This window comes from Notechis scutatus, chromosome 1, assembly GCF_049901735.1.
Source record: "Notechis scutatus isolate UNSWTSFEM ecotype Mainland chromosome 1, rNotScu1.2, whole genome shotgun sequence".
NCBI classification, from domain to species: domain Eukaryota; kingdom Metazoa; phylum Chordata; class Lepidosauria; order Squamata; family Elapidae; genus Notechis; species Notechis scutatus.
In genome coordinates this window covers 105,738,163-105,758,227 of record NC_142009.1, presented here as the reverse complement: position 1 = coordinate 105,758,227, position 20,065 = coordinate 105,738,163, and the positions used below count along the sequence as shown (strand labels likewise).

Sequence of the window (20,065 nt, the reverse complement as noted above, 5' to 3'; positions counted from 1 at the left end):
CTCCGATTGGGTTTAAAGTTGGACTTCAGTCATCTCTTCGAGATCAGGGGCCAGGCAATTGGCTCTCTTTAGCCAGACTCTGGCGGAGAGAGTGCGGTCTGAGAGGAAGGAAAGCAAGCACCTTCAGCTAGGACCAGCGGTTGGGCCAATGCGGTGGGGAGGATGGGCCTTGTAGTTCAGAAGGGCCTGTCTTCTTTCACACCCATGGCCTCCCTTTGCCTCCCCTCCCCGCAGGTTGTCGCCCATTGCCAGCCCCCTCCCTAAGGGGCTCGGAACCCGAGATCCCGAACGTGTGTGGCTCCGTTTTTGGAGCTCCGGATTTCTTCCGTGAGTTTCTCGGAATGGCCCCGGGGGAGCCTGTCCGGAGCGAGGGGCTTCTTCGATGGTTCGATCTGTGGCGGAACAGAAGCAGGCATGCAAAACGAGAGGGAAACGTGCTTCTACACGCACAGGCACGGAGCCCCACGTGCCTTTGCTTTTCCAAGCCAACTGCGGAGATCAGGTGCCCGCTGGGGGCTCCACCCAGAAGGCTGCAACTCGAGTTGAGCTACAATTGAGGTAAGTATAGTCAGTTTGAACGGAGGGGACGGATTCTGACCCGGAGCTCTTGCCTTTCAATCGTCTCTGGTCACCTTAAAAATGACCGCCTAGGGAGTCAAACATCGAGACGTTTTGGAAACCTTTGTTAGGATTCTCAGGAGTTCTGTAGATTTATACTGGCCAGCTCTAAATAATATGAACCGTTGCTCATGGTTCGACCCCCTGTTTGTTGCGTCCTTCGCTTTCAACAAGGCATTTTGCTTGTGAAATTATAACCTTACGCCGGACTGCAGTTTCCCGGATTCTACCATCCTAGTTAATGCTGGTCAGAGGGATGGATGGCTTATCGCTTCGTCTCTATCTCCTTGTCGTTAGATGAGGAGGTATATCTTCTTTGGGTACATTATCAGTCCTCGCTCATTCTTTAAAAACGCGCCATGGAAGAAGAGTCGTTCAAATAATTGTGTGCGCACGTGTTATCTCTTTGGGTATCCAGATATCTATGTGGTGTATGTTACACATACAATTGACTAACACTCTCCTGCAACACGATTGTGCTTCCGCTGAGCCTTCCTCTCGTGAAAAGTTTTAGGTCAAATGACTCATGGGAGGTTCGGGGAGCAGGCTTAGGATCTCATGGAAATCCTATCACAGAACCTTTCTTCTCTAAGGATTTCTCCACCTCCCCCCAGTCACACGCAGCAATGTAGGGGAGCGGTTTCTTAGGAGTTGTTCAGTGTGGCAGAAAGCGGTGATCTTCCCTGCTGGTCTTTCCATCCCAGCCTAACCAACTCCAGTTCAACTTCGCTTTTTCGAGATCAGCCACCGGCAATTAGGTGCTGCCACCTGCCGTGTGCGGCTGATGCCGAAAGAGGCTATCCAAACAGTCCCCTTTCCTTCCGTGAGGAAACGACCTGAGGCAGCTATGAGGACCTTCCCAGGATCTCTCAGTCATTCTTAGAGCCAGCACCACGGGGCAGGCCAGCCTGGATTTGCTTCCTTTCCATACGGCTTTCCTGGGCACAGCAGCGAGCCAAAGGAGGAGTGCCTTGAGAAAGGCATCTGACTCTCCTCAAATGCACCCTCTAAGCACCTGGCTGGTCTGTAACCTTCGCACAGGGCACAGGGAGCAGGGCTATAAGTGCGAGAGCCGCCCAGGGTTCTTCGCAAACGCTTTACAGGCGTTTTTTGTAGCGGCCCTTCCTCGGAAAGCATCCCTCCATCCCAGGGAGGCTTGGAGACAGCGCCCGCATCTTTCTCCCTTGCCCTTCCTCAAAGTAAGGCCACCAAGTCTGGGCTGCAAATATGTGTGTGTGTGTTTTTGTGTTTGTGTTTGTGTTTGTGTGTGTGTCGCTGGATTTGGGGCCCGGTAGCCCCTCCTACCCCGGGGCCTGGGACCCCTATGGGAAAGCCCAATCGGCTCAACCTCCCTCCCCCGAGTCAAGGCTTCGCTTCGCCGCTGGTTACTTCGGACCGCCTCGGCTTTTAAAGCCGTCCCTCGCGGTCGGGAGCGACACGTTGTCTTTGCGGGCGGCGGTCGCTCTAAGTCCCCGAGGGCGGGGGGGGGAAGAGGCTGGTTGGTGCAAATGGCGATGACCAAGTTCATCGCCCCTCCAAAGGGGAACCGAACTCGCTAAGACGATCCCCGGGAGGAACCATTCCCACCCCCACCCCCGCAAAAAACTTGCCTTCCTCTCGGTGCCTTCCCGCTGCCCCCCTCCGCCTCCCCCCTCCGCAAGCTCTTTCGCGGCTGTTTAGAGAGGACGAGGCTCGAGGAGGGGGGGAAAAAAATCCGCTCTCTCCAAGCTGCCGCTCCAGAAGCGGGCAGGTAAGTTCATTCATTTGCTGAGCTTTTCGCTCCCTCGCTCCGAAGCAGAGCCTCGGCTGACGTCACGGCCCTCTCCAAAGAATCGGCTTGCGGGGGCGGAGAGGGGGCAAGAGAAGCCAAGGGGAGCGTCCCCCTCCCCTTCCTTCCCTTCCCCATTCCCTCCCTCCCCTCCACCCCCGGCTGCCTGCTTGTCAGAATTCCCGGGGGGGATATTACGGACGCTTCAGGCTGGAGGCTCAAAGCACCAAGTCAACCCAGGGCGAGGAACTTCTGGCGCCCTTTCACTTTTTCCTGCCTTTCTTGATTTTGCTGCCATTCACTTTCTGGGAACCAGACCCTGCCTCCTCCTTCTCCTCCTCCTCCTCCTCCTGCTCCTCTGCGGAACCCCCCTCCCGCGCGCCTTTTCTTACTTTTTTCAGCCTCCGATCGCTGTTGGAGCGCACTGAGCTGCTCAGCTCGGGTTCCGCTTCTCAAACCCGGCTTTTTTTTCTCTGCAGGCGCCGCGTCTCCGTCTTACCCACCCAGCCTCAGCCACCCAGAACCCCCGGCCGCCGAGCTTCGGATCTCTGTCCGCTGAAGAGCCACCATCACTTCATACGTGGGAGAGAGAAAAAGGAGGGTGCGAGCGCTTTCTCCGGCTCTTTCCTCGCCCCAGGAAAAGCAAAACCGGTCCAAGTTTCCAACTCGCCACCACCACCACCACGCTCTCGGCGATTCGTGGAAGATTGGAGGAGGAGGAGGAGGAGGAGGAGAGGAAGAAAAGATGCGGGGTTCGGCCTGGCGGAGGGGGCTCTGAAGCACCTGTCACGCCGTCCGGAGCAGCGCTGGGAGCGAGGGGAGCTCCGGCAAGCCTCTTCTTGCAAGAGCGAGCCTCCGGAAGGCAGCGACGCCGCGACGCTCGTCCCGGAGGAGCCCAGGATGAGCAAGCCGGCGGGATCAACAAGTGAGTCAATGCTGGGTGGTGGGTGGTGGTGGTGGGGCTCTCTCCCTCCACAGAGAAAGAAGGAGCGTTGGGTCCACTGCTCGACAGGGTTCGGCCCATTGAGCCCGGGATCCGCTTCCTCTCCTTAAGCCCCTTCCGCCAAGTCAACGGCTGGTGGGGCTGGCCGGCTTGTGAAGTGGCTGCGCCGCCCGGGCCTTAAAAATGAACTTGAGACGCACTTGCTTGGGATGGGTGGGGTGTCAAAAAAAAAAAAAGTCTTCCGTGTGAAAAAAAGTTTTGTTTTTTTTAAAAGATCGTCTCTCTCTCTCTCTCTCTCTCTCCCCCTTGAAAAGTGAACGGGTTGGTGAAATGCAAAAAAAAGGGGGGGGGGAGGAAAGAAGGAATTTCCCCTTCTCTGCAATTAATGCATCCCGTAGCTGAAAGCTAGAGTCGCAAGAAGGGGTGGCCTTTGCTGAAAAGAGGATTTACCGGGAATACTTTGCACACCATTTCCAGCCTTGGTGAATAATCCTGGAGGGGGAAAAAAAAACAACAACTGGAGAAGCAGAAACAATTTAAAAGTCACATTTCACTTAATCCTCAGTCCGGGTACATTCAGAACTGAAGGTTCCCTCCCACCACCCCAATTTTTTTTTAAGTCTGATTGACTGCTTGTGGGTAGAGAAGTTGGCCTCAGACGCTAGAAATTCAAGAAGAGACTTTTGGAAGTCGACTGTGATGCGGGAGGGAGAGCCAGCAGCAGGCACAATCCAATTTGGGTTGTAACAGGTGACAGGGCGAAGCCGGTTGAGAAGGAATTCCTCTGGCCGTAATTTTATTGTATTTTGTTTTTGGTTTTTTGCCTAGTAAGGAAAGGGTGGAAAACAGAAACACGTGGGTGCAGTTCTGCTTTAAAAATTCTAGATTCTTTCTCCCTGGATCGCTGCGCCTTCTTTTCGGGATGCGTATCTCTCCCTGCAAAGTTGCGGTCTTAGCTAAACTTTCTTTCGAATTCTGTATGTCTAGGCATCAACGAGGTGGCATTCAGAACTTTGTCGCAGGCCACAAACAAACCAAAATCGCTCTTTCTTCTTCTTCTTCTTCTTCTTCTTCTTCTTCTTCTTCTTCTTCTTCTTCTTCTTCTTCTTCTTCTTCTTCATCCTCTTCATCCTCTTCATCCTCCTCTTCCTCCTCTTCCTCCTCTTCCTCTTCCTCTTCCTCTTCCTCCTCCTCCTCCTTCTCCTTCTCCTCCTCCTCCTCCTCCTCTTCTTCTTCTCCTCCTCCTCCTCCCTTCTTCTTTCTTCTTCCTTCTCCTTCTTCTCCCTTCTCCCTCCTCCCCTTCTTTTTTCTTTCTTCTTCCTTCTTCTTCCTTCTCCTTCTTCTTCCTTTTCCCTTCTCCCTTCTTTCTTCTCCCTTCTCCCTTCTTTCTTCTTCTCCCTTCTTTTACTGAGGAGTAGAAATCGCCCAAAGAGGCATCTTAAACAAAACCTCGTCACGGTCAAACGAAAAATGGGAATAGGTAAACGGGGCAGATTATTTACGGAGCCCTTTTCGAGAAAAGAAAGGCGAGAGCGGTTCCATCTGTTAGTGGGGAGACGGATCGAGGCCGCGTTTGTAACAATGGCCAGGGAAAACGGGACGCAGGGCCAGCTTTCTAGGGAAACGTTTCGGAACAGAGCGGGAGAAACCCCTCGCCCTTTTCCGCTCGGCCCATCTGCCTTTCGCCCGGCGCCGAACTTAGGAGGGACGCTTCCAACGCCTGCGAGAGGAATCGCTTCTGAGCTGCTCGGCCTGGGAAAGAGGAGAGGCCTCCAGGCGCTCCTGTTCTGCTGCTGGCACGGAGGCTAAAGTTTTGAAAACTTGCCGGGAAACAAACTGGAAAGAGCCAATCCCTGTTTCTAAGCCCTCGGCCCGAGAGCCCCTCCGGCTTCTCTGAAGGGGACTGAAGAGCTGGGCTTCGCAGCGAGGGGATGTCAGGACCGGCCGGGCGAGAAGGGCCTGGTCTGATCAACTCTCCTTTCTCTCGGATCGGGCGGGCATTGCAATCGCAGCGAGGCTGACGCAGAAGCCCACCGGAGGGACTGGGAAATGAGGCCCTCCCCTCCCCCTCTCGCTAGGCGCCAGTCCGTGGGAGAAGAAATCAAATGCAGGCCAGAGCCTGGGCCGGGCCGGGCCGGGCCGACACGGCTCAAGTTCATGGACTCGAAGCCCGCCAGGAATACGAATTCCGTATTCCATCTGTCCGTCGGCGTCCTTCCTCCACCCAACTTTTGGAAAGGTTGAGGAAAGCGAGCTCTGGGGGTAGAAGCCCGTCCAAACGCACCGAGGCCAACGCTCCTGTTTTAGGCCGGTGAAGTAGATGGAAGGTTCGTCTTCACCGCGAAGAGCTTTGGCCGTTTCCATTTTCAGTACCGTCTCTTCGGAACGGGGCGCTGTCGAAAGCGAGAGGTCCCCCCCTTCCTCCCGCCAGGAGTTGATCTCGAGCGAAGGACGCGCGCGAAGGGGGATCCTAGGACTGGCTGACCCCCTCAGGCCCCTGCGCGAACTTTCCTCCTCCAGCAGCCTCGGCTACAGACCCTCGGCCTCATCCTGAAGCGCTGAGCTCGGTCGGAGATCGCCGTGGATGCTGCCTGAAATGCCTCCCCAACAAAGGAAGGGTACGCGGCGAAAGACCAGGCTTTGGAAACACCCCCATTTGTTGGGGCGCCCCTTCTGGGGCAAGAGCACCAGCCAGCCACTACTCCGCAGAGGAAGCCGGCTGGTCGAGTCTGCTTTGGATCTCGGGAAGGCCGACGGTCCTCGGAGTGGGGAGGCGAGCCCCGGGAAAGGAGGAAGGCAGCCCTGCCGTGGTGGTGGGTGGTGGTGGGGCCTGCGGGTGGCTGCGCTTTTCCCTTCCGCCAGACTGGAGAGCGACCGGCGAAGCTCTCGCTGCTTGGGTGGTAAAGGGGACCCCGCCGCGGACTCCACTTCGGAGCCGCCTAACTTCTTTCAGCAGCCTTTGATGGTAATTACAATAATCGAAGCTGCCAGGGAGCTTGACGCCATAGTGGGGGAGGGAGGGAGGGAGGAGAAAAGCCCCCCCATACCCTTTCAGCTCGGACGTCCCGTCGAGGAACGCGCCGAGCCGGTTCCCTGCACCAAGCCAGGCCTTTCCCTCCCCCGCTTGACGGTGCTGGGCTGAGCCTGCCTGAAGGGAACCGAGCTTCCATCGCCTCCAACCCTCCCACCCCCTACCCCCAAATATCAGCCTCTTTCCTTATGTTCCCCAGCCTGGGCTCCCGTGGCCGGCCTCCCCATCCCACGAGAGTCTCCGCGAGGGAGAGGAAGGGACTAAGCTTTCGAGACGGGAGTTTGGGGGAAAGGCGCCCGGTTTTAAGGCAGGCCTCCGTCTTGCTGTCCTCCCTCGGGGAGTTTGGAAGGGGGCCAAGGCCGGCTGGATGCCCCCCCACTCTTTCCACCCACCCACCCCAAGCAAGGACCTCGCGTTTATCGCGTAGGTTGAGAAGAGGAGGCGGGCAAGGGCGCCGTCGAAAGAAAAAAATAAATAAAAATAAAAGCCACCTGGAAAGTCGGGAGAATCGGAGCCGGCTGCGCTCCTGTGCCTGGGATTTGAAATCAAGGGGCTCAATTCAAGAGAGACTGCGGGCATCCGAGACCCCGTCGCCTGCGGGCGATCACCTCGGGGCGCGCGTGTGTGTGTGAGAGGGAGAGAGAAAGAGAGAGAGAGAGGCAGAGCAGCACCCAATTAGCCGGAGCGATAGACGGGAAGCAGCGCCGTTTGGAAGAATCCCAGCCGGCGTCAATGCAATCAGGGCAACGGCGCCTGTTTAATACAAACAGAATTAATGCCGCTTAATTAAAATATATTAGGGTAAGCTGTTGCAGAGTCTCCCCGAAATTAAAGGTAAAACTGCCACTGATTTGTCAATCGAAAACAACGTCCGTGTTGGAGAGCTCGGTGTGTTTCCAAGAGGTGTTTTCTGGGATGATTTGCCGTCCTTTTGCAGAGCATCAGCTTCGCTCCGGCCTCCTCGGGCTGGAGGTGTGTGTGTGTGTCTTGGGTCTTCGGAAAAAGAGGGTCCAGAGTGCCTGTTCCTCAAAGAGTTTCGGTCTTCAGCCTCCTTCTGTCGCGGGGGGGGGGGCGCTGGGGAGCCAGCCCCTGCCGCCCTAAGGCTTATTAGGAACTTTTCGAAGGCGATCTTTGAGCAGGGAGGCTGCCGCAAATTGTCCCGGGATTAAAACTGCAGCCTTCCGCTTCAAACGAGCCCGCCTCGTTTGGACTGAGCGCCTCTGCAAACGGCGAAATGTACTTCAGAGGAGACCCGATGGGACCATTCTGTGAGGTTTGGCAAGAAACGGGGCCTGCTCCGCTGAAGGCGGTTTGCAGGCCAAAATTAAACAACTTCCCATCTATTTGGTTATCTAGGAATTTAATTAATCCAAGTTCCAAATTGGGAGTTTTTAAAAATATGTTACAGGGACACAAGAAAGAGTTTTCGGAATTATCACCCACGATGTTCTTGCTGTACGTTTCTGTAGAAATTTTTTTTAAAAATAGTACATTAATTCGTGTGGTCACTGGGCCCATGGAAAATTAGATTATGATTATTTTTAAAATGGGAGAAGGCCCCTCCACAATATTTGGAAATAAGCTTGTGTTTTAATTTCATACCCAATTCATGTACTTCCCACTATGTGTACTTAAAAGTTTCGTCCCACCTTTGTTCGGTGAAATAAACTTATAAAGAAGGTCGCACTAAGAGTCAAAATATTTCTTGGCTTGGATCGCAAATGTTAAAATAGCCTTCCGGCATTGGAGCTGGATCGAGGAGCGGGGTGGGAGAGGAGGGCTTCGAATCCGAATTAGCTCCAGATATTTTATTCGGATCTCAAAAGTCCCATTCGGGCCACGATTGACTTTCTTTCGAATGAAACTTAATCGAAGCTGACCACGGTGTGGGAGGGACGGCCGGCCTCCCCTATATCTCCGACCAAAATGACCTCGATTTTAAGAGTAGCGTTCGCGGTGAGGTGAACTTTTGAAATCGCTTTAAGGGCACTGCCCGGATTGTGTGGTCCTCCTCGGAAAGGGAAGGAAAGTCAGAGGCGGGCTGGGCGGGACGGCAAAGGGATCCGAGGCAGCCCGAGTCGAGAAGGCGAGCCGGAGATTTGCATAAGGAAATGGGCCGGTTTGTCGGAGGTGACACTCAACGCCAGGGGCTGGCACCGTTGCATGTCCGATTTGCTCTCCTCCTCCTCCACACTTTTCGCCGAGAACTGTGGAAAGTCTGCCGAGGGACAGGGGGCGGGGCGAGGAGGAGGAGGAGGAGGAGGAGGAGGAGGACGGGCAGCGCGCGGGGGGGAGTCGAGTGCTCTCCTCCGGAGCCTTTGTGTGCAATCCGAATTCCCATGCTACCCTTTTTGACGGGTCACTGGTGACCCAATAGGCAGGTGGCAAGGAAGGCGTGTAATTAGAGCGCTTGAGAAGCCAAGCTTGGCTTGGGCCGACTTTCCTGGACAACGCCTACTTCCAGCCACCCCTCCCTTTTTGCCCCAGGACACAACTTTACGCGGGGAAGGGGGGGGGGGCCGGCCGCCGATTCCCCTCCCCCAGCCCCCCCCCGCTTGGCTGGCCCAGCCCTGATCGCCACCTCCTCTTTTCTGACTCTTTCCCCCACCCCCACCCACCCACCCCCGCCCGCCCAGGCGCCCCACCTAATCCCATTCCTCCACTCCGGGTTGCTGCAGAGAGCAGCTGTCGAGTTACATTTGAGGGGGGGAGAAGCCGGCGGGCTTACGTTGATTGGAAGCAGTCAGATGAGTTTCCATTGATGGGGGCGACCATTAACTTAAGACTTTATCTAATGTCCTCATTGTCTGCTGGGGAGGCCTCGTTCGGCTTCTCCGAGTCTCCCGAGAGACGGATTTTTGACCTTGCCCTTCCCCACTCCCTCCGGGAAGCTTGCGCAGAGACTAACCCGGCTCAAGAAGCGTCAGTGACCCAATCGGCTCCGGAGAGGTTCGGATTCTTTCCTGCCACTCCCATCCCACCCACCCCCGACCCCCGGATCCCGGTCAATATAAAGGAGGGTGAGAAGAGAGTGTCGGTACCAAGTCCTCTTCCAGCTTGTTCAGCGCTTTCCATGCCCGGGTTTCCACTTGGCACTAAGCCACAATGTGGTTGGTTTGGTTTTGGTATCCAGTGTTGTGGGGATTCCTTAAGTTGTGGTTTACCAACTTGGGTTTATTATAGCTCAGGGCGAGCTCTGGGCCCATTCCGTTGTGGCTGCTTTGGCAATCTTCTTAACTTAACACCATTCTCTCTGACAACTCCGTCCCAAGACAGCGGGGTGGGTTTCACAAAGCAAATTTGCTTTATCCTCTAAGGTACTGTACCAAGGGTTCTTTCAATTGATTGCAGTCCTTGTATTCTCTATGCAAGTCCATTTTTATTTTTATTTGTACAGTAGGACTGAGCTCTAGGTATTCCCGGGGCAGGATCTGATGGACAGGGTTGACTTGGTGCACACTTTCTTTGAAATACAGTAAGCGTCCTCCCTTATCTCTAAGCATCGGGTCTTGAAGCTGCCAATGTTTTCAACAATATGCTTCCACGTCTTCACTTGGCCAAAGTAAGCAAAGCACCTTCATTACTGCATTTCATCTCTAAGAAGTTGCAAGAGGTTCCAATAGAACTGATATTAAGGAAGACTGAAATTGGGGGGGGGGGCATTTTATTCCCATTGAAGGCCAGGAACTTGGCCTTCCCTCAACTCTGTGGGAAAGATGATGGCCTGCACACTGCTTACTTAAAAAAGGGGTGTGGCTAAGGCAATCCTTGGTAGTGGCCAAGGTTTTTAGGCAACTGCTGTCAGATAGCAACATGGGAGATGAAAGCAAGCAGGGCAGAAAGGCAAGATTAATCCATCTTTGAGCAATTTCTGAAACCCCCATGGCCAGCAATGGATTAGAATTCCCATCCCATTGCCCTCCAAATAGTGTGGTCCTTGGTGGATGAGAATTGTAGCCCACCATATTTTGAGGCCCTTCGGTTGGGAAAGGCAAGCACTCTAGAGAGTTAGTTAGAACCTGTGTCTTTAGAGCTAAGTGATGAAAGCCTATTGTCGAAATTAGCTCTGGAGATAAGAGACAACAGAAGAAAGATTGTCAGGTTTAGGAGGCAGGTTGGGAAAAACTCCAGGGAGGAAAGGAAGAAGAGATTTGAAACAATTACTCTTGAAAAAAACAACAACTAGTTGATGGATCCCAGCCATTTGGTTTTCAGCTGACTAATCTCGGCAGCAAATAGAATAAGTGAGAAGTGTTAGGCAGCTGAATCCATCAAATTTGACATGCTTTTTCCCCCTGTAAACTTTCTGGCAATTGCAGGTTAATACTATAATCAGGATAAGTACCAATAAATCTGACGTGAAGAAGGCAGGCGGAAATCTTGTTCCCTGGAAGAAGGGCATTCAGTTTCCACGTGTTTGTTTTGAGTTAGTGACTCATTCAATGATAAAGGTCATTTGTATGAAACTTGAAACTTTCTGGCAGAATGTCCTCAGTAAGAAAGGGGTATTCCAGAACTCTGAATTTGGGGTGGGGGGTGTGGTATGAGAACAAAATATGACTCCCAAGAATAAAGTGCGGTAATGGTATGAAGGCAGAATTTGGATAAATGCTACCAGGCATCTTGAAGGGTCAGCATTTCCAGCACAGCAAAAGAAAATACAGTGCTGAACCCAACCTAGCCAACCACTTTTTAGCCTAAGGTGTGGGGGAAAGCCATCCCAAGCAGTTAGTTCAGAGTTCACTATGGGTAAGCAAGTTGTGCCAACAAACGATGCACTGCATGAACCAAGAGGATGTGTTAATGGCAAATTAGTCCTGGCACTTGAGGTAGGAAATCTCACACTTTAGCTTTTCTCTGGCAGGCAAGATGCAAATGTAATGAATAACTGTGACTTTTTCAGGAGAAGTAAACATCTAAGGCAGGGGTCTCCAAACTTGGCAACTTTAAGCTATGTTGGCTGGAGATTTCTGGGAGTTGAAGTCCACAAGTATTAAAGTTGCCAAGTTTGGAGACCTCTGATCTAAGGGTAAAGCATCTGTATCACTTTACCTAAGGGTAGGACCAGCCTTGTTGGAAGAAGTCATTGCTGCTCTGCTAGAAGCATTGAAGCAGAATCCAACTGCTATCTGCTTTGGATGCAGCAGTTACTTCTACGGTCAAGATAATCAGATTTGAAGGGGGCATTGACTTGTGACACTGCTGAAAGGATGGTTCATATTTGCTCTGAAATAAAGTGCAGAAATTGCAGCTTTTCTCAACAAATAAAGCATCAAGATGTTTAAGAAAGACAACACATCTGTTTAGGAATACTATACAAGGGATTGTATTATATATTCAATATTTTCATTTTCATGAGAAACTTTTTTTAAGTTAGTACTAATATTTTCCATATACAGATGAAGGCCGTGTTCCTAAGGAAGTGTACTTAAAAACAAATCACTCTGAAATCCGTTAAATTGATAGTGAAATCGGGCTGCACAGACAATATGCAATTGGTGGGGTGTGGAAATAGTTTTGGAGAAATGCATCTTCAAATTCCTGCTCACCAAAACGTTTCTGGTGATCTTGAATAAATTATGCCCTTAGCCTAGCTCAGGATGTTTAGAGGTTAATAATGAAAGGCAAAAGGAGAAAATACACACACCTCCTTAACTGATTAGAAATTAATTCAAGGTAGAGTAGCTGTAAAGTCTCAGTATATGTTAGAACCTGGTTGATTTTGTTTAGCAATGAAAGTTAAGGAGGGTTGAGCTTGGTTAGTATTTGGATGGGGAATCTCAGGTCCAATAGTTAGGTTGTGAAATAGGCAGGAAATCCCCAAAAGTATCAGTGACAAAGTACTTCTGTACTGGGACCAAGAATGATGCATTAATGATGTAAGAAACATGACCAATGAAGATGCCTCCAGTCAAACTCAATTTGGAAGAGTCTTTACATTATCAGTGCAACCATCTTCCCAATCTGATGCTCTCCCAGCCTGTTGATTTTAATACCGATCATCCGCTCCTTGTATAAGAATGGCAGGTAGGTAGCCTAACAAAACTGGAGGTGGAAGATTAAGGAAACCTGCTTTAAACACATTGCTTTATGTATGTTCTTTGCATTAAGTGGGGCCACTTTCTGTTCTTACAGCAGATTTGCATCTGCTCCAAAGAGATTTATATTTCTGTGGATTCCATGGATTTGTGCAATTAGCAAAATAAACAACCTAATTTCACTCTAAACCTCTATGGCTACCTTGATGCCAGCTCTGGTGCTTTATTGCTTCTAAACCGATCACTTTTTTCTATCTGTCTCTCCCACCTTCATTTTCAGGTCGGATTTTAGACATCCCATGTAAAGTGTGTGGCGACCGCAGCTCTGGCAAGCACTATGGGGTTTATGCCTGCGATGGATGCTCAGGGTTTTTCAAACGAAGCATCAGAAGGAATAGGACTTATGTCTGCAAATCTGGAAACCAGGTATTGTTAATACAGCACAACCTCTTGTCATCCACTCCCTGCAACAGAGTTTCCTTAGGGTTTGGGCAAAGTAATTATATATTATAGTGGAAATCCCAGTCACTTGGAGAGCTCGTTGACTTGATTTTTCAAAATAATGTATACTTAGGTGAGCACCAAATTTCTATCAACATACCAGAGTCTGTGACATGTCCAATAATGTTTGAACATTGTTTTATCAACTCAGATTACAAAAAAACACATCTTCAACACATCTCTGGTCCCCCTAAAATAAATTGTAGAGTCAGCAAGAGTGGGATGGATTCCCCTTGAAGCTTTTAGTTTAAGATCCTGTAAAAGCTGGGATACTTTAAAGATGCAATTCTGTGCACATTGAGCACCAAGGAAAGTTGATGTAGTTAGCAAAATGTACAGCTCATGCACATGCATTTTGATTTAGAAGCAAATTTAGCTTAATTTGATCTTGCTTGCTCCAAATTACAGCTGTAATGCAGTCTTTTTGTACTGTAAAATTTCAGGCAAGGAAATATTTCAGGCCAGGCTGACATTCACAGCTTTAGCAGTCTTTTTGAAATTTTGAGGAGCTGGGTGAAGATGGCTACAGTATATAGGAATTTGGAGAATATACATATTCAAAATAAGTCCATGGGCTTTACAGTTGTAGAGCTAAAAGCACCAGGGTAATTCACTTCATTGACCTGCCTAAATAGTTCTGAGTAAATATCACCTATTGACTCATTGTCCCCTTAAAAGTGGTTTCCTTTTCCTGGTGCCAGTTTGCCAATTGTTAAAATATTAGGAAGGAATTAATGTCCTGTGGGATGATTTATAGGCAGTTGTGGGAAAAATAGAAATCACAATTTCAGTGAAAACAGTTATCTCCTAAATTAATATGAAATGTGAGATTTACTCTCATGGTGACCTTGAGGAAACTTAGAAATTGGGGCCAACATTGTATTGTTGCCAAGAAATAAAATACCGCTCAGTTATTCAAAGAAAAAGTGCAGAAGCTGACTCTTCCAAAGACTTGGCTGCAGCTGTACTCCCACCCCAATTCAATATATTTGATTATAGAGAGGAGACATTTACTAAATGGATTATTCACTCTAATCTAATTTTAATACATTGCAGGATTTTTTTAAAAAAATCCTAGCTTAGTATACCAAACCAATAAGACAAGTATGACTTTTAACACAAAATGGCTTGTGTGACCTAGATAGAACCTACCTGGGCAATTTATATGTCACACTTTTCAAAGTGATGTGAAAATGGAATTGTACAATCTCCAACTTTTTTCATTTCCTTCCATGTTATGAATAGTTGAACAGTTTCTGCCACAATTATTTTCTTAAGTTTATTAAAAGTGCAAGAAAGCTCTCTTGTGATGGTAATTCTCATCTAGGTTAATTCTTCCGGTGCCATTTCCTTCACTTTCCAAATTTTCTTATTTGCACAGATTATTTTATGTAGCTATAGTCCAATGGAACTGTAGATTGTGAGCCTTTTTGCATTTGAACAGTATTTCTGTGGGGCCAACTTACAAATTGTATGCAAAAGCATATAAAAGAAAGCCTTGTCTTTTTTTTAACACTTTGAGCCATGGATAGGAGATTGTTTTATTTGGAATAATTATTGAAAGACACATTGAGACCTGGTCTCTTTGAAACTGATCTACAAAGAGACATTTTCTTCATTTGTGGAAAATCCAGATCTTTAATAAGCATTTGAAATAAACAGTTAGGCCAGACAAGCAGCATTGAGATAGCTGCAAAAGTCAAAGAAGCAGGGGTTTTTCTCCTGCCTGTTTTTAGAAAATCATGTTCAATATCTCAATAAGATTCATAAAAGAGAAAAAATAATAGAGCTATTTTTCTCCTCCTCCTCCTTCTCCCTTTCCTCTTTCTTTGTCCCACATATACATTCTTTCAAAAAAAAAAAATAGGCAACTTTTTTTTTGCCCCCCAATAAAATACATTTCTCCTGCTGAAATCCAGAGGTGATTGGGTTCAAACAAAGGAAGTTAATTAAATGAAAGTTAAATTATTTTAATGAAAATCAAATGGTAGTAAATTAATTGAAAAGGAAGTACTATTTAAGACGACCTGGGAAAGTCGAAAATCCAGAGAAGAATTTATTGAAATTATTTGAATTGAAATTGGCTATTTTCTGTGAAATTTAAAGTTTCTAATCATTATTTCTAAATGTATATAGAGTAGCATGCTTCAGTTTTGAACTCCTTTGCTAAATGTGATATACCAATTCCTTTTTTGAAGTGACTTAGTAAAAAGTACTCAGGATTTTTTTTTAAAGTCCATAGCAATGTGCTTAGTTACACTTTAAATGGCAGTTGCAGTATTATATTTTTAAACTTTTCCTCAAAAACAAATCCTTGAATAGAAATATTCTATACAATTGTTACCTTCTCTATATTTATTTTTTGCTAAAGCGGGCAGACATCTCTACTTGTGTTGTAAAGTAGAATCTGACCTAAGGTAGATTGAAGAATCTCTACCATTTGTTCTGAACCTATTTTTTCTCCCGTCATACTGTATTTCTCTTTACCCTCATACTGCCTCCCAGCTATACTGTTGCTTAGTTAACTATCATGAAACTTTGAGGGGGGTTGTGCCTGTTTGTGTGTGTGTGGTCATCTCACTTAAAACCAGAATGTTTGAGAACATAATTTTTTTTAAAGTGATAAAACCAAACCTAATTTGAAGTTTTCCTCTCTCTTCTTGAGGGAAGTTAAGGAGCCTGAATAAACCAGAAAGATCTTTAGGGAACTACAAAAAAAATGAAAAGTTGAGAATTGGGAACTGTATATATCCAGCACCATCTATAAATGAATTTTACAAAACCAAGGTATTTGTAAAATATTAAGTGTTGCATCACTGCCTCCATGTGGGGCCAAGGATAATTTCAGTCTCTTCTGCTCATCCCTCCTTTGCCCCAATTATAACCTGAGAAACTGACTTAAATATTTCCCCCAGTTCATTAATGCTTCAATTCATTTGGAGTTTATAGAAAGAAACCAAAGTAGGAGTGAAATGAGATTTACTTCTGTAGTCAGAGAGGTCTCTTAAGAACACTAGGCTCCTAAGGGCTACCATTGTCCAGATCAGTGTTTTGTTTTATTTTGAAATTATGGAGGACTCCAAAAGAGCTTTGATTCTATGGATTATATTAATATTTATATTAAAAAAATTTAAATGACATTTACTTCCACTATACTACAGCTTCCTGCCATCATTAGGTAGGTTTTAATGTTATATTATTTTTCAACATAGGTTGACAAATAATTGTTGTTGGGTTTTTTTTGATCCCTGAGAAGGTCTTGGGGGCCGACTGCTCTAGATCAAAACTGAAGTTATGTCTCCTCTCACGGGAGACATATTGAGGCACATTGCCGAAGTTCATTTCCCATCAGCCCCAACCAGCACCGTCTTGGGGTCAGGGGAGGCCAGTTTCTCCATTCCTGCTCAAACCCAACCTTCTCCCGCAAGGCGCTCCTCCAACACGTTATTTAGGTGACCAGATCTCACCTGCCGCCAGCCTAGATGGCGGGATCTGTTCATCATCACCAGGTGGTTTACAAAAAGGCGGAGGCTGCTCACCCCACCTTCCAGCGCTTGATCCCTTTCCCCCTCCCACGCCAAGCAAGTTACTTCGCTCTTCCCTTTTAGAGCCCAGCAACCCGCGGTCATTTTAATTTCCGAGCCATGGTGCGCCAGGACCCCAGGTCCGCCGGGCTTCAGTTCTTCAGAGAGCCGCCGGCGAGTCCTTTCCGTTGCCGTCGAGGGCCAAGCGAGGCTCCTTGCAGGCGCGGGAAAGCCCCCCCCCCCACGCCAGCCTTTTCTCCCCTCCCCTCGCTCAATTCCTGGGCGGAATTCCCTTTGCAAGTCCCGGGCTCTTCGGAATGCAATCTCGGTATGCGCGCCGTTTGAAAGGGAGGCAATCCTCCAAGGCCAGAGGTCTCAAACTTGACAACTTTAAGACGGGTGGACTTCAACTCCCAGAATTCTCAGCCAGCATAGCTGGCTGGAGAATTCTGGGAGTTGAAGTCCACCCGTCTTAAAGTTGCCAAGTTTGGAGGCCTCTGCTCCGAAATAGACAGGCCTTAACTGCTCGGTTGCCTCAGGGCTCTTTTGGCGGCTGTAGGTGTGTGGAGGAGGTGAGGAAGTAGCTTGTTAAAGGAAACGGGCTCTACTTTTTAGTCAGGATTCCCATCTAAGCTCTGAATTCTTGAAGCACGATTTGGCTAAGCCAGAAAACCGGCTGGATATACACCCAGCAAAGCTAAACCGAATCCAGGCTAAGCCTTGAGGTGCGGGGGAGGTGCGGGGGGAGGAAGGACTGCCTCCATTCCCTTTTCCTCTGCAGGAAAAGGAGTGTGTGAGGGGAGGCGGGCTTTTCCAGCCACCTGCCCCCAGGCTCTCTCCCCTTTTCGCCCTTCTGCCGCTGATGCCCCGTTACTTACGGGTAGCGGCTGCTGGTAAGTGGCAGAGGCCGAGCAGCAGAAGCCAAGATCTTCCCGCCAAAAAAAAAAGCTTCGGCGCTTGGAATCAGCCTTCCATGGGAGCGAAGAAGCCCCACTGCTCGGAAATGCCTCCGACTCAGTCCGGCTTATTCCGAGGGCAGCGGAGGGAGGACTTTTCGGGGGCCTCCCTCGGGATCGAACCCTCCAAGCGCAAAGTCTCTGGGTCGGCCGACGCGCCGAGGTCAGGTGTGCGCAGCTCAGCGGAAGTTTTCGCCCAGCTCAGCGAGCCTCCGAGCTGCCGTCTGTCCTACGAAAGAAGTTTTGGCTCCGAGCGGGTCTAACGGGAGCAGCTCCTCCTTTCTCCAAGGTGGAAGCGAGGCCGAGCCGCAGGCAGCTTCTCAATGAGCTGTAGCAGAGGGAGCTCGCCTTTGGTCTTCTGGGGGGCGTCCTTTCCCCTTACTCAGTCCCCCCAACCTCCCCCCAATCCGTGGCTTGGACGCTCTTCCCATGAACCTGTCCAAAAGTTACCTCGGTGTTTAGGGACGAACAGACTAGAAGGGAAAGAGGCATGAAACTAGAAGTTTATGCATGTACAGGTAGTCCTCGACTGACAACAGTTCACTTAGTGACTGTTCGAACGTTACAACAGCACTGGGGAAAAGTGACTTCTGACCAGGTTTCAGGCTTACGACCGTTGCCGCATCCCCATGGTCACGTGATTTACATTCATATGCTTGACAACTGACTCTCATTTATGACGAGTTGCGGTGTCCCTGGATCATGGGATTCCCCTGTTGCAACGTTCAGACAAGGAAAAGTAACATCCGGGTTACTAATTTAACAACTGCAATGATTCACTTAACGAATGTGGCAAGAAAATGGAGCAAAAACTCACTTGGCAAATGTCTCACTTAGCAACAAAAATGTTGGGCTCCATTGTGGTCGTAAGTCAAAGACTTCCTGTATTCCTACTCCAGGGATTGGTTTCTGTCACCTTAAATTTGAATTTTAATATACTCTCTCAACATAATCTCAGTTTTTCTTCTTGATTCCATCATAACTAGAGCACTAAAAATCTCCACAGACCATTCTCATCCTGGTCATTCATGTTTCGAACATCAGGGAGACGTTATAGGTGTCTTAAAATGAGGATTAATAGACTGAGAAACAGTTTATTTTCCAAGGCAATAATTGTCTTGAATTAAACAGCACATTTGTGATCTAGTCCTATGTATATAGTGGCATTTTAAACTATTTAACTTACTAAATGTTTTAGATAGGTTTTAGACTCAGTTTTTAATTATTATTATTATTTTAATTATTTTAATTTTTAAAACTCTGTAGTATGATTGTGATGTGGTTGGTGTTTGGGGCACTGTGCTGGAGTAGCTTTCAAATGTCATTGTATTCGTGGAATGCAATGACAATAAACGTGAATTCTAACTTCTAACTTCTTTGCATCCAGAATGCATGGGGCCTATGATCAGTGTGCCTCACTGCCCATTATAGAGCTAGATCTATTCTAGATTCCTTCTCTGAGTCTCTCTGCCAGCCAGTGGAGTTCTATGGACCCAGTGCATGCAGTAGGTAATTGCTTCACCATAATTGAGTTTTTGCTTAGATATCATGCATTTCTACCTGACAAAGTGTAGGATCCTTTCTAATGAAGTATTGACTGGCTGGAGAAATAGTGAGGCACCCACTCAGTCCAAGAGGCCTGAGCAGGCCTCCCTGCAAACCAAAACAACTCTTATCAGCAGCCTGGTATAATCCATCCATGTATGCTTCCCGTTAAATAAAAACTCAAGGAGGAAAGCCTTATGGAGACATAAGAAGCTGGGAGGGAGACAGAAGTGTGAAGATGATGAGAACTTTTGAGTAGGCTATAATAGAAAGATGTTCATTTTCAGACTGATGAGTTAGTAGAGGGAGAACACAGCATGATGAAAAGGAGATTTTTCAGGAGGTTTGGAAGGGAGCTGTCTTGGGTGCTGAAGGAAGCTCATTGTCCTAATACCCTGTCAACACTTGTCAGTACTGTTATATAAAATTAAATTATAATGTTTCTGAGATACTCCAGGTTGGGAAAAGCTGATCCAGAGAGCTTCTACTACTACTTGCAGACACCAGATTGGGGAATCGTGTGTGTGTGGTTTCCCCCCCCTTTTTTTTCCTTCGCGGATTTCCATTTCTGGAAAGCACCACTTTCCTTAGTTAATCTAAAACAAATCTGTATTCCAGATCATGCATGTATTTGTGTGTGCATCAAAATACATTATCAAGCACCTTCCTATTCTATGTTGATTGTTGAAATTCACTTTTGTCCCTCCCTTTCACTTAAATATCTGTGTTTTAGGGAGGCTGTCCAGTGGACAAGACACATAGGAACCAATGCAGAGCATGTCGGCTGAAGAAATGCTTGGAAGTCAACATGAATAAAGATGGTATTTTTTGCATCCTTTCACATTCTTTCCTGAACCCCTGTCATTGTTCAGATAATTTGCTTTTAGCATTCCTATATCTTTGTCTCAGTGTCTTTTTATAAGCAACAGTAGTTTGTTTCCTAATCTAAACCTATTATGAGACATTTGGCTTAATAATAGCTTTTCACAATGGTTTGCATTCAAACCCAGTGTTTACATATTTGATTGCCTATTTAGACTGAAATTCTAACATGCAGATAGTGAACTCAGTGGGACTTATTTTCAAGCATAGGATTCCACAAAAACTAAATGTGAGGAATATCAAGGTGATGTAGCAAGAC

At 48.0% G+C, this 20,065-nt stretch overlaps 1 protein-coding gene across 1 annotated transcript in view; it reads left to right on the top strand.

Annotated features, from left to right (window-relative positions):
- The first annotated feature begins 2,592 nt into the window (after positions 1-2,592).
- Positions 2,593-20,065, top strand: part of NR2E1 (nuclear receptor subfamily 2 group E member 1) — a 28,428-nt gene continuing 10,955 nt past the window's right edge. The window contains exons 1-3 of the mRNA XM_026666522.2: positions 2,593-3,311; positions 12,679-12,824; positions 19,658-19,745. Of these exons, the coding sequence (XP_026522307.1) occupies positions 3,287-3,311; positions 12,679-12,824; positions 19,658-19,745 (259 nt within the window). The 5' untranslated portion in view covers positions 2,593-3,286. The remainder of the gene's footprint in view (positions 3,312-12,678; positions 12,825-19,657; positions 19,746-20,065) is intronic.